This window comes from Pleurodeles waltl, chromosome 6 (genome assembly GCF_031143425.1).
Source record: "Pleurodeles waltl isolate 20211129_DDA chromosome 6, aPleWal1.hap1.20221129, whole genome shotgun sequence".
Taxonomy (NCBI): domain Eukaryota; kingdom Metazoa; phylum Chordata; class Amphibia; order Caudata; family Salamandridae; genus Pleurodeles; species Pleurodeles waltl.
In genome coordinates, this window is record NC_090445.1 from 1,197,040,770 (window position 1) to 1,197,055,722 (window position 14,953).

At 44.3% G+C, this 14,953-nt stretch overlaps 1 protein-coding gene across 32 annotated transcripts in view; it reads left to right on the forward strand.

The window, feature by feature from the left end:
• Positions 1 to 8,862, forward strand: part of SORBS1 (sorbin and SH3 domain containing 1) — a 794,498-nt gene extending 785,636 nt beyond the window's left edge. For all 32 annotated transcript variants that reach the window (XM_069240476.1, XM_069240479.1, XM_069240480.1 and 29 more), the window contains one exon: positions 7,171 to 8,862. In XM_069240476.1, coding sequence (XP_069096577.1) covers positions 7,171 to 7,238 — 68 coding nt within the window. In that variant the 3' untranslated portion in view covers positions 7,239 to 8,862. The remainder of the gene's footprint in view (positions 1 to 7,170) is intronic.
• The last annotated feature ends 6,091 nt before the right edge of the window (positions 8,863 to 14,953 follow it).

The following is a 14,953-nucleotide window of genomic DNA, read 5'->3' on the forward strand; positions in this document are numbered from 1 at the left end:
TCCTGGCGACCTCACAAGAAGAAAAGGAGAAGAACTGCTAAGCTGACCCCCAGCAGAAAAGACTGAAGACACAAACTGACTTGGCCCCAGTCCTACTAGCCTGTCTCCAGCTTCAAAAGCCCTGCGAAAAGAAGGCAATGCATCCTGCAGGACCATCGACCCCTGAAAAGCCTCCAGAGGACTGCCTGCACCCCAGAGGACCAAGAACTTCCATGGACAGCGACACTCACCAAGAAGAAACTCCATCTAAGGACTCCAGAGTATCCCCGGATCCGTGAGTCCTGTCCACTCTGCACCAAAAGGCCACAGCCCGTGTCCAGGTGGCCAAACTAACTAGAGCTAGTCCCCAGGCAATTCTGAGCAAGTGCCCACCCTGGGTTGACCCCTCCTGTCCACCACAATGACACCTGCAGCTTGAATCCAGAGGACCTCCCTGACCAAGAGAGATCCGGACGAAGTTTCCCAACGCCAAAAGGTACCCCTGCACCCGCAGCTCCTTGGTCTTAGGGAACCCAACCTTAGGTGCAGCAACGTCTAGAAGGTGGCCTCCCTCCTTGTCCAGCCTTTGGTTTCCTTGAACTGACCACCTGGACTTCACCTGCAGCATCTTTGTGGCCCCTGGTGTCATCCTTTAGGAATGAATTGGAAGCCCAACACTGTTTTTGCACCCTGCACCCCACTGCCCCCGTGCCGCTGAGGGTGTGTGTTAGCTGCTGACCTGTGGCCTCCCTGGTGCTCCTCTAACCCACAAGGTCTGCCCTCCGAAGACATGGGTACTTACCTGCAAGCAGACCTGATTCCGAGTGCCCTCAATTTCATTAGGAGCCCATGTTAAATCGACCTCAACTTTGACCTCTGCACCCTGCCAGCCCCGTGTTGCTGGTGGTGGGTGTTTGGGATTAACCTGAACCCCAGCCTGTGGACATCCTAACTCCCGGAGATTGGAAATGTAAGTCTTCTACTTACCTCAAAACCTTACTAACTTTTCTTTCACCAGAACTGTTTCTGAAAATTACACTGTCAACTTTTAAAACAATTATTATTACTCATGTTGATATAGTATATACAGAGCCAGCTTCCTACAGTAATTCTATTCTCTTACAAATGGCTCTTCATTTCGCTTATAAGTTTATAAACAAGACCATTTTGCCCACTTAGTCCTGCTGGATTTTTTGGTGTGAATCGACTAATCAGACCCTGCACCTTTTGGGAGCTACTGCTCTATTTAAAAATGAGAAATCCATGGTTAGAAGTATGCATCAGAAGAACAAGTTACTTATTTTTGGTAATTCGTTTTGTGGTAGATACTGTAAACTTAGATTTCCCACCACCCTCTCTACTAGACATGCTGTGGAGTGCATTGTTCTCATTCTGATAAGGTCCCAGGTTAGATTCAGCACATTGTCAGCAGCAGTCTTTGATCTGTGTCCATGAACATAGAAGAGTTCAAGGTAAACTGCTGTCAGCGTGCAAGGGCGGTGTCAAGGGCTTTAAGTGGGCCAGGTCCCTCTAGGTCTCAGCTCCGGCAGTAATTAAAACTTGACCTTGAAACATGTCCCCCTCAAGCCCTATATTCATGTTGTAGCTTCACAGTAAAAAAGATGATTGATTTATGAACAATGAAACTCTGATAGTAAATCTGTGTGAGCGATGACGTTCCTGTGCACATTTCACATATTTTATATAATCTTACATTCCATAAAGGTGTTTTCCCCTATGTTGTGTGTCTACATTTTTTCATGCCGTTCATAACTCTTTTACAGTGCGTACTGTGAACTTAGTCCACTCGTGAGTTCATGTTGTGGGTGCATGTTTATAATCGGCCATGACTGAGACCTCAGCACTTGAGACTGCGGGCAGTGCAAGTTCTAATAGCTCCTAGATGTGGGTCATAAAAGTGTTTAGAACAAATGCTCCTGCAATCTTTGGACTCTGCAGAGCACAGAGCTGTAGCCTCTTGTGGCAATTGTAATTGTGATTCTGTGTTAAGAGTGTGTGAATCAGGTTCAAAGCTGTTGACAGGGCAAAAGTAAAAAAGTGCTTTGCTTATGGTGAGAGTGTGTTATGTGTAGTGAGGATGGTGAAGTGAAGAAAATGAAAAAAGTAAATGCCGTAGAGGATGAAAAGCGGGCGTTGAAGAGGAACGAATTGATGTAGGCCTTGTTTCTATTTGTACAACTCAAATCAACTTTTGATGACTTCTGAGTTACTGCTACGGACAGAGACCTGCCCTAGTAAGCCCTTCCTTTTCATATGTAAATATTTTTTGGATTGGATCCAGCTTTGGTAGAGGGGAGGTACATTCCCTAGCCAAAATTTACAAAAATACCCTACTGAATAAACCCCCCTTACACCACCACACATCACTCTTCTCTAACATATGTGCTGGAGTAGCTTTCCAAGTGACTCACCTTACCACTCCAATTGAGAAGTGTTCTACACATAAAACTGAGGATACACTGGGTGCTGCACCCAAACAAGACAAGGGCTTGATTTATAGTTTGCTGAGGGGATTACTCCATCACAAACATGATGGATATCCCATCCGCCGTATTACGATCCCATTATAACCTATGGAGATCGTAATACGGCGGACAGTATATCAATCACATTTGTGATGGAATAACCTGTCCGCCAAACTCTAAATCAGGGCCAAAGTAATTTTTGATAAAATGTGGCAAGTTAAGTGCAAGAATGGAAAGGCAGGGAAAACGTGGTCAAAGGAGGCGAAGGAGAGTTCTGCTGCACTCCCTTGAAAAAACAATTGTAAAAGAAAAATGACATAAATAGATGCAGGGAAGGATCAAGAGAGGTGCTCTTTTGAGAGGTCTCTGTCAAGGAAAAGGAAAATGATTCTAACGTAGTACCATTTGATAACAAGCATTGGTAAATGCATTTGGTTTCGCCTTTGTGATTGTTCTTATTTTTTTTGTAAGATTTAGCTTGGTGAACATTTTTAGTGCTACGAGGTCACACTTCTATATAATACAGTGTCTCCAATTGCTATGGTAGAGGGTATGGTAGATTTCCATACAAAAAATTAGAGTCGACAGGCCAAGGGCAAATGTTAAATATTTTTAGTCTGGCAGGTAATTCACTCACATCCACAACAGTTATGGATGCTTACTTCTTTAAAACAGTGTCAAGCAGATGTATTTAGTTTCTTTTAGTATGAACAACCTTTATTTGGATATTAAAAAAATGTCCACAAAATCACACCCTGTCAACAGGCATGCCACAATATCTATAGTGTGCTCACTAGAAAGAAGATTAAGGAGAAATTTTAACTAACCTTATTTCTTTGGGTGAGCGTAAACTTCCCAAAAACATCCTACATTTTGGCAGACCAACCAGAAATAAGAGATGTGCCACGCAAACAAATGGTAGAAACTGGCGACAGAGAATTCTGGCCTCTTAATAAATGCTCTGTAAGTAGACATTATTATCCTCACCAGTGTTTTCAAAGAAATTTCTTTTGTAGAAAACCAAATAGTTGAACTATGGGGAGAGTGGATTCAGTCTGGAATTAGACTGTGGCTGAGCTCCCACACAGTTATAACTATTTAGTAACTCAAAGTAAAATCATTTGAAAACAATCCTGATTTTGCAGAAAAAGCAAGTCCTTTCTACAGAAAAAGAGTTAATGTTACAGGCATCAAAGACAGTCTAATGAAGTGAAAAATTAAAGCAATGGCTCTGGCTATAATTTTGAAACATGCGTTGTATGCAGGAAAATGTGGCAGCTGTTATAAATGTAGATTTGACAATAGCAATTATTATAAGGTCGGTCTGCAGAACCCAATAATGGAGAACAGCACAGCTAGGTAGGTGCAGTGACATATTTCTTATGAAGCTCTACCCCACAGAAGCTCCATCATTGTATCAAAAGGTGCTGGCGGGCTGAAGAGAGGGGCAGACCCCACGCTTCTTGTTCCTTTTGAATAAAAAATGCCCTGTTTACAGACTGCTTCCGGCCTCTGTTTGTGTTCTTGTTTACGTTATCCTTTACAAAGAACAACAGAGCTTTCCCCAAAGCAAACATAGCAACATTCTCTCTGAGATACTCCTGAGAGGATGTGGCGTAATTCCCAGAGCTGCTGACTTCAGAGCTGGACCCAGGTTTGAGTCTCGGTGTCCGCTCAACATTCTGTGATTCTGCACAGATCACGTAATATCCCCATGCCTATCAAAAAAGAATCTGTCCTTGTATAACTTACTGTTGGTCATTTAAAGCACGCCAATAACTTCACGCTATATAAAACTAACAAACTACTGTATGTTGAGGGGTCACCTACCTGGAACCTTTAGGCCCATATTTATACTCTGTTTGCGGCGAATGTGCATCAAAAGTTTTGACGCACATTCGGCGCAAACCTTGCCCGCGGACATCAAAAACCTCTGTGTGCGTAATTTTTTTGATGCGGGAAACCACCTTGCGTTAATGACATGCAAGGTAGGCATTCCCGTCCAAAAACTGACTTTAAGGCCTGTGCGCCTTATTTATACTCCTGCGTCATTTTGATGCACAGGAGGGGGCGGGCCTTAAAAAATGGCGGACAGCCTGATGTGCGCCGTTTTTTAACGCCTGGGTGAGGGCAGCCATTAAGGGACCTGTGGGCTCACTTCCATGGTCTCAGACCATGGAAGCAGTCCAGAGGTGTCCTTCCCTGCTCCCAGGGACACCCCCTGCCACCCTCGCCCACCCCATGAGGACACCCATGGATGGGTGGACCCATCCCAGGTAAATACAAGGTAGTTGAGGTATTATTTTTTAATTTAATTTTTAAAGTGGCTTGGGGGACCTAATTTGGCCCCCCCTACATGCCACTGTGCCCAATGGCCATGCCCAGGGGACAGCAGTCCCCTGGGCATGGCCATTGGGCAAGGGGGCATTACTCCTGTCTTTTCTAAGACAGGAGTCATTTCAATGGGGGTTGTGCATCAAAAAATGGCGCAAGTCCGGTTTGAGCCATGATTTTTGACTCAAACCTGACTTGCACCATTTTTTGACGCACAACCCCCATTTTCCGGCTAACGTCAATCCTTAAATAAGGCGCCCGCATGGCACGTAGGAATGTCGCTAGCCGGCGGAATTTTTTTTGAGGCAAACAAGCGCCGGTGCTGGTTTGTGTCAAAAAGTATAAATATGGGCCTTAGTTTCTACTTTTTTTCATGTCGCACATCAGTCTGGATTATTCCAAGACTACCTCCTGGCTCATAGAGTCGCTTCTGTTTTTAAACACTGCTGGAGACGGTTCTGTTGCGGCACCTCTTTAACATTTATACGTTGCCCAGGATGTTTGACTGTTTTTGTTTTAATGTGGATGATGGCTCCACTTATGCCCTTGTTAAAAGTGGACCCCTGTGGAGGTGCGTCCATAGGAGGCAGAGGAGTCCTGTTGGTGCTGCTAGGAAAGATCTCACATGTGGTACCGATAAACAAAAATGCATTCATTCGGTTTAACTACATTACGAAATGAGGCGTTAGTGACTAACAGTGTAATTTCCTAATTTTATTTCACCAGTAGCATTGCTCTTGAAAATGAAAATGCAACTGCACATAGATTATGCATTTCCCATATGACAAACTCAGTTTCATACAATGGCGCCCACAAACTCAACATTCTATAAACTTTCTTGGTAATTATAAATCACTTCAGTTTAGGAGGTGAAATGCGACACACAGAGCTGTTGTCTTTAACTGCTCCTGCAATCTAAGACTCTATGGGCCATATTTATAATCCCCTATTGCCACCTTGCGCCACATTAGCGTCATTTGTTTTGACACTAATGTGGCCCAATGAGGCCAAAATCCTCACTCCACATCTACAAAGTGGCGCAATGCACGCATTGCGCCACTTTGTAACCCTTTGCGCTACATTATGCCTGCGCCAGGCATAATGTATGCGATGGGCGCGTTCTGCCGCTAAGGGGGGGCTGACAAAATGGTGCAAGGAAATCTAACAGATTTCCTTGCGTTATTTTGTACAGCACTTTTAACGCCTGCTCAGGGCAGGCGTTAAAAGGGGGCTTCCATTATTTATAATAATGTGCCCCTATGTACTCTGCAGGAGTAGCACCAAGATTTTGGTGCTACTCCTGCAGAGTGAATCAATAGCATCATCAAAAAAATGTACGCTATTGCCCACTACCCTGCGGCACGGTGGGCACACATGGTGGCGGTAAAGGGCACAGGAAAAGTGGCGCTGCACACATTGCAGCACCACTTTTCTTAAATATGCCCCTAGATGTCATGTTTGCATACCCTAGCGCATGCCCACCATAAACAGAGATCTGTCTTGTATGTATGAAAGCAAAATAAAAGTTAAAATAACAAAATCATGTGTAATTATACGTCTGCCGATACACAAACACCATGACCGTGAAGTAACATTAGAGTGGATGCCTGCTTTGGCCTCAGGGGGACTGGTGAGTGCACGTTGCCCCAGGGGGGACTGGTGAGTACAGTTACGATCACGGTTCAGTCTTCATGTGAGGCACAACATCCAGTGTTTCTGTGCATGTAACTTAATGTCTCTGTGCCTGTAAAGCGCTCCTAAACCTTGTTTGGGGTTTGTGCTACGGGTCGCGTTATGTGTAAAGTAGCAAATAAATTAAGAAAGGAAGTTAGGAAACCAAAGTGGATGAACACAGTACTGGGGCCTTGAGACACTGATAAGAGAAAACACAGAGGAACAAGCATTGGTAAATGCAAGAAATAGTGCTACATCCAATAGAAATGGGGGAAAGTAAGCGGCAAGCACAGGAACCAGTGAAAGGCAAGAAAAGCAAGGGGCGGAATGTGAGTCCCTTTTAAGATTTATATTAAATACAATAGATTTCACAAGCACAGCACAAGCGGTGTGCAGACTAAACCTAAAAATGGATCACCATCACATTTATATTATAAAGGACACCATGGTGAGAATTTTTAAAGTGATTTGTTACGGTCAAAACTAATTAAAGAGAATTTATCACAACAAATAGATAGCTCTGGTGCACTTAATGCTTTTGCTTTCGAAGGGACATTTTGCACTACTCCCTAGAAAAATGTGTAAGAATTTACATCACTGCTTGCAATTCAATGAAAAGCATATATTTACCTTTCAGGTACCTACTCCTGTGCTGGAGAAATCCTTATAACACACCTTTCATTATGTTTTTTTCTAGGTACTTCCAGGCGAACAAGAATGTTTGGTACATTTCCTGGAAATTATGTAAAACCACTGTACTTATAATATTGTCATATCTTTGGATTAAATGTAAAAAACAAATGTACAAAAAAGTACACAAATCATTCTTTACTGTTAAATCCAATGATTTATGAATGTAAAATATGAGAGGAAATGTAAGAAGTATGTCATTATTTAGTACAGCACTGGGTTGAGTGTGCAATTCATATTTCAGTCAGCTATGCAGGAGGGTAGAGTTTCAATGCTCATTGAAGGAAAGTAAGGTTTAGAATTTACATCCTTACCCTCCTATAACTTCTCGGTTGTTAATTCAGGCTTAGTTCTGTGGTAATAAGCACTAATGTCTGAGGCAAAATTCGGATATGCATTTGAAGGAAACGAGGGAGGTTTGGTGTATGTGTTAAAGGATAATTTCTGAAGTGCAATGGTCATAAAATATCTGTGTACTAATGTTGCATTTTGTTAATGGGTGCTGTATGTGTCTTGCCAATCTCAACTTTTGTTCTTCACATCAAGCAATATTGAGTTAGTCCAACCACCCCACCGCCTTATAAACAAGGGATACTCTCTAATTACATCTTGACATGCACCTACTTAAAAATGATTACTAGGTTTGTTGTGTGGGTATCTTTCTCCAGTTAATGTACGGGTGGTAAGCAGTCACACTGTTTTCCTTTAAAATGTACCTTACGAGATCTTACCTAACAAGGAGAACGCTTCGGAATATTTCTAGGGATGACCTGTTTGATGTTATAATATATGTTGCCATTGACATAGACAAAGTACAGACTCCACCAATCGACCAAGGATCAACCTCCTACCAGGTCCAGATGCAGCGTTCTTTCTCTACCTGCTTCAACAATCGACTTGCCAGCAAACCCAAACTGAGTTCTTGCCAATAGAACTGTATCGTTTTGTAAGCAAAACATCGGAATACCTAAAAGCTACAGATCAAATACCAGAGGCCTCGTATTCAGTTTTGTCATAACAAAGACTATTTAGTAATATAAAATGCCTATTTTTATGCTAATGCTTTTATACAGATTTATTAACAGTAATTACAGCTAACTGTTAGCATGACTTGCAATACATTTTGATATATTAGCCATGCTTTCTGCGGGAAAAGACTCTGTTTCAGTCTCCTCTGAGGCGGCTGGGGGAGAAAATAGTGCTTCTGGCTTACAAATGTAAATATGTATATTTAGCTCTGTACAGAACATGTACTTACATTGTATAGAAAAAAATAATTTAAATGGTTTGAGTGAAAGTAAGAAAAACGCATTTGTGAAGATGTTTGCATTTTATTTAAATGAAGAATTTCAGTGTAACTTCACATGAAGCATTTAGCACAAAACTACATTATATAACTGCCACACGATTGAAAAACGGGCACTTGTATCACATGTCAACTACTTTAACCATTGATATATATTTAAGTTTTATTTTTCTGCTTTACCATGTTTTCGTTGATATTTACGTCCATATTTAGAAGTGGATAACACAGGAAATACATTAGAATCACAGCCTTATACTGATTGCAATCATATCAGTTAACAACATTCTTATTTACCACCTCACTAAGCACATTGCAATTTATTTTGAGTGAATGTTTTGCCTTTTGCAGTGCATTATGACTTGACAAGTAAATAAATGAAAGCATTTCAAAGCATTTTATTTCGAGCACATTATTTAACACCTTACCATTGTTACTGTGGCTATTTGTGTATACTTGATTTATTTAAAACATATTGCACCCTAAATTACTTTTCAAAATGAGCTGTCATCTCTAGGAATCCTAACAGCAATTAAATACCAGTGGAAAAATAGTAAAAAATATCTGTCACATAACAGGGTTCCAATGGCAGTGCTCTGTCCTTGGACGTTAACTCAATAAACATTTAGAAGATATACAAACCCAAGACATTGTCACGTGCTTCACATCTTACCAACCTATCATCACAATATCACAGGACATTCTTAAATTGAGTTAACATTTCTTTTTTAATGCAAAAGTCTGTAATCTGTTGGGGGTAGGGTTACTCTGTGTAAAACATATCTTACATTCATGAGCTGTCTTTGCTAAGTTGGTGTTAAATCATTCTCTATTCATTAGGTAAAGAACAGCAGCAGTCATAAACTTTAGTACAACATTCAATTTCCTCTTACCCACAACAATCTCTCCTTTTCAGCACTGATCTAACTCAAATGCTCAGCAATTTGTTCATGTCCGATGCTGTGTTTTAATTGGCCTCTTGATATTTCCTTGCAATTTGAATGAATGCCCTCCTGTATTATGGCCCTGAGGCACAAGGCCTGTTCTGCACCTATGCATTTCTCAGGTAGCGGGCTGATATCAGTGCAGAATGGGCTTTGATGACAGCCTTGCTCCCTTACCCTCATATTAGTCCAAACCTCCTCCAGTGTGAGACCGGTTTGAACATTTTTGCAAGTGCAGATTTTGGTTTCTTGTCAAGCCCTGATGTGGAGGAGTGGAATTGGTAGCAGGTGAGATTAAGAATGGACTCTGTGTCTCATAATCTAGGCACAATCTGGAAACTCCACCATCTCCACCCAGAGGGGAGGCTGAAATCACTAATATTCTAGCATTTCATTGACGGCGAGGCAGATTTTGCCCCACAGTAACAACAGAGATAAATAGATTGCAAACCATGAAGGTTTATTAACAGATAGGTAAAATTTCATCACAGAAAATCCATAGAGTAAAATCGATATTCCCTTGGATACAGCATGCAGGAATATAATCCAAGCATTACAAATAAAAATGCAGGGGTTTCATTAATTTAAAGGCAATATGCAACATGTGCAAAGTGAAACAAAGTCATGTTTCAGTAAACGAATGCCCTAATTGTAAGAGAGGATTCTGGGTAGTTCGGTGATTTATCAAAAGCAATTGGCATCAGCTAACAGAGAGTCGTAAGAGGAAATCGGTAAAGGGTCTTATTAAAATCAGAAGAAAGGTATTTGATATTGAGAATATTTCTCTGGGCAGGAAAGTAAAGAGCATTGGTCTCAGGAGGTGAGAAAAGATGTCCTCCTGCAAAGTTAGCCAAGGTCAAGTGATCTAACTAAAAATCTTCGCCCAATTAAAACACAACATTCTGCCCAAGCAAAGCAATCTTCAGTTTTTACACCTGGTTTCAGTCAAGACCAACTAATCACTATACTACAACATCCAAAATATAAGCTAGCAACTAATAACATTTTAAATAATCACACAGTGACTTTGGCATCTGATACAGAAAATATTATGCACAGTAAAAATAACGGCATTGAGAACTTAATAAAAAATGTGGTTCACTGCTAAATCGAAATGTGGACTATGTGAAACTAGTATATTATAGATTTGCTGTACATAGTGAACAAATTATGTGTAAATCATGTAAGCTAAAGTTAATGCAGGTTACAGTTTAACATTTTATTTAATAACAAATAATCAAAAACAATTTTGCATCATCAGCATTGTTATTTATTACTTAATTTAAATTGTCAAGATCTTTGAATCTTGCCAGTGCTGTTGAAGTGCAAAACAAAGGAAAAAGATAACAATCATGGTTTGGAAACAGTGCTTTTCTACTATGTATGTTTGTACATATGTGTTTTGCCTCCAATGTACTTGAAAATCATGCATTCCCACTGAAAAGACCCTATATACAGGACCTGCTGTCAGAGCTGACCTTCTATGACAAGGGGACAATCATAGCATACACTTTTCTACAGAGTTGGCTAGTGGCCCCCTCAGCCTTCTGATAGAGACTTCTAGTTGCAGATTACTTACCTTAGAGTTTCCCCAAGGCATCAGTTTGGAACCAGAGATTTTTCTGCAGGCAGTACCCCTGCGTGCTGTTAGGTGGTGTCGTTCGACTTTTTGTCCACTGTTTTTCATCGTAGTCGCTGGATATGATGTCACAGGTTGTATATAGGCGCCACCCAGTGCTGATGTCAGTTCTTTTCTTTCCACGCTAGCCTAAGCGCAGATCCATAGAAGAGCTACCCCACAGTCACTTTTTGACTGGCCTTCTTGACTTTTGTTGAAAAATATTTGTCTTCTGATGTGTCAATGTCGTCAACGAATACCAGGTTCAAGTCCTGTGACTCCTGTCATTGGATGATGTCTGTGATGGATCCGCTCCTCGTGTGTCTCTGGTGTTTGGAGCGCAACCACAACCCAAAGTCGTGCTCCGAGTGGCGGGCCATGAACCCAAAGGCTTTGAGGGAGCGGTCCCTAAAGTTTCTTGCGGCCGGGTGCTCAGCTCGCTTTGCTCCCGGTCTCAGTTGAGAGGAAGGACCAAGACCGCTCACAGAGCACACACCCTTCATCGTCTCATTCAAAATCTTTTGGACGCTCGGGTAAACACAAGAAGAAGTAAAAAAAAGAGCAAACATTCTTCTAATTTAACCTGTCGGTCAGGTGACACGATGCAGAAAAATGGAGAGTTGTCGCTGTAGGCCTCCATCTTTGGAGCCTTCTTCTGGTTCGGATCTGCATCTCTCTGAGTTTTGGGATCCCATACTTAGGCCCTCATTACAACCCTGGTGGTCGTTTTTAAAGTGGCGTTAATACCGCCAACAGGCCGGCAGAAAAAAAATGGCAAAATGACCCTAGCAGTAACCGCCAGCCAAGACCGCCACTTTAACACACTGACCAGGGTGGTAACGGTCGCTGGGCTAGAGACCAGTCTCCAGCCCGGCGGCTGCCACAATCCCACCCTCGGGATCACGACCTGGCTGACCGCCATGTTTTCGTGCCAAAACCATGGCGGTAGGCACTATCAGTGCCAGGGAATTCCTTCCCTGGCATTGATAGGGGTCTCCCCCACCCCTCTACCCCTCCCCAGAGTCCCCCCCGCACATACACACACCCACACACGCACCCATATACACACATGCACACATGTATACCCACCACCACACATACCCACACACCGCAACACACACCAACATACCTTGCCACACACATGCATTCACAACACACAACACTCACAATCACTCATTCACGCATGCATCCAACACAACTCACACCTGCATGCACACATACCAAAACATACACACACACACTCCACATACACACAACACACCCCCCCTCCTCTCCGGTCGGAGAACCCGACTTACCTGCTTGCAGGGGGTCCTCTGGGTGAAGGCAGTCCATGGCGCTGCTGCCAGCAGCAGCGTCCGCCAGCAAAACACCGCCAGGCCGTATCATTGGTCATGATACGGTCAGCAGTGTTTTGCTGGCGTTGCGGTGCTGCTGTCAGCAGCACCGCCGTCATGACCGTCGGCGGTGTTCCGCCAGCATTCTGGTGGTATACCGTCAGTGGTCATGATACGCATAGACAGCTGGTAACCACGGCGGCAGTATGTTGGCGGCCGTCGCCGTGGCGGTAGACCGTAGTTACCGCCAATGTTGTAATGAGGGCCTTAATGCCTACTTCGACATGGATCCAGACCGGCGTCACTCAATACCAATTCCGACTTCGATGGGGACCTTGCTCCCTAGATTGGGTCCTGACCCATATTATGGGTACAGGTATGGTGATAGTATGGAGGGGTCGCTGGGCCCTTTAGAATACCAGCTTGATGAACCCAAGGACTGGGCTCAGGACCTGGGCGAAACCATATGCCCAGACACCTTCCCTGTCTCTTGCTTTCTCCCCCTACTATGGCTACGGAGGAGGAAGCTTCATATCCAGTTGTGGTGAGGAGAGCGGCTAGGGCCTGGGCCTCGAGCTGCCTTCTGTGGCCATCAGGACCAACTTTCTGACAGAGGTGCTTCAGCCTGGGGTCTCCTCTTCAGAACCCACCCCTTCTGCCCTTCAATGTGGCCCTCACTGATGTCCTGCCGGGGACTTGGTCCAAATCCAGCACAGGGGCTCCTGTTAATAGGACAATCGCCTACCACCATAGGCCTGCTCCTAACAACCCAGTATTCCTGACCCAACACTCCACCCCTGAGAGCTTGGTTATCCAGACCTCTACACCCTCAGGTACATTCCCTTCTGCAGCCCCCTGATAGGGAATCTATAAGACTGGACCAGCTTTGGAAGAAAATGTTCTCTTCCTCAGTCTGGCATTGCGGTCCATGAACACTGCATGCCTTTTGGGCCGTTACTTCCATACTTTATGGGATAAGGTTGCGCAGGTGCTGCCACAGGTCCCGGAGGAGGCCCAGCCATTCTCTCTCAAGCTGTTGCTGATGGGAGGGATGCAGCTAAGTTCTCAATACGATGTGGACTGCATACGACTGACTCACTGGGTAGATCAGTTGCATTGATGGTGGCCTTGAGGTGCCACACTTGGTTGTGGGCATCTGGCTTTTCAGTGGATGTCCAAGCTGTGCTTATGGACATGCCCTTCGATGTCACCTGTCTCTTCTGAGACACAGCAGACTCGGTGCTCAAGCTCTTGAAGGAGTCCAAGGCTACAGTTTGGTCCTTGGGCCTCACAGCTGCCCCTCGCCTCCCTTAGTCTGGTTTTCGCCCCTTTCGTGGATACGGAAGGGGCACCCAACCACATCCCTATCCCTTCAGCCACTGTGCAGCACATGCTGGCAAGCCTCTGCGTGCCAACTACATGGGATCCAACGTCCTCGAGGATCAGGGTATCAAAGGTCGGGTCAGTCCACCACCCTTCCCACTGCTGCCCCCAAACTTTCCTAGTATGACACTTTGCCATCAGGAGCCAGTCAGAGGCAGGATTCGCCATCACCTGCCCCGCTGGGAGTCCATCATGTCAGACAGGTGGGTTTTGCAAATTGCCTGAAGGGGCTACTCCCTCCCCTTTGAGACTACCTCTCGATCCATGCCACCATCCTACAATCGGATGACGGAGGATCACCTGGCACGTCTTTGCAAGGCGGTTATGGCTCTCTTGGCCAAGGGAGCGGCAGAGATGGTCCCTGTGTCAGAAGTAAGTTGTGGTTGTCATTCCCGCTACTTTCTGGTGCCCAAAAAGGCCCAATGCCTCCGCCCTATCCTATACCTCCAGTCCCTTAACCTCTTTCTCAAAAAGGAGAAGTTCAAAATGCTTATTCTGACTCAGATACAATCTGCCCTAGACCCAGAAGACTGGATGGAGCTTTGGACTTCAGGACACATGCTGCCATTTTCCCGTCCTGCCTGCCCACAGACATTGCTTGCAGTGCACGGTAGGCCAAAAGCGTTTTCAGTTTACTGTTCTCCCCTTTGGCCTTAGCAGTGCTCCTCTGGTGTTCACCAAGGTGATGGCAGTGGTCACAGCTCATCTCCGCAGGTCAGTGGTTTTAGTCTTCCCCTACCTTTATGTCAGGCTGTTGAATGCGGGCTCACCCCAGGCTGTCATCTCCCCACCTCCAGGCTACGGCGGACATCCTGCATTATCTTGGGTTCACAGTAAATGTGCCAAAGTCACACCTGACTCGCTCTCAGAGCTTTGTTTCATTGAGCGGTTTTACAGACAGTGTAGTTTGGGGCCTCACCTCCTGAGTGGCGAGTCAAGGATATTCAGGCTGTGATACTGATGTTTCAGCCCCTGTCCTGGATTTCGGTGAGAATGACTCTGAGGCTACTGGACCTCATAGCTTCCTGCATCCTGCTGGTGACACATGCCAGATGGCGTATGCAGGCTCTGCAGTGGGACCTGGAGTTCCAGAGGGTGCAGCAACAGGGTAGTCTCTCCAACATGGTTCAAATTTTGGAGTGAACTGATCAAGATTTGCAGTATTGAATTACGATTGAGGCAGATCCCTCCCCCTTCTCCAACCAGAT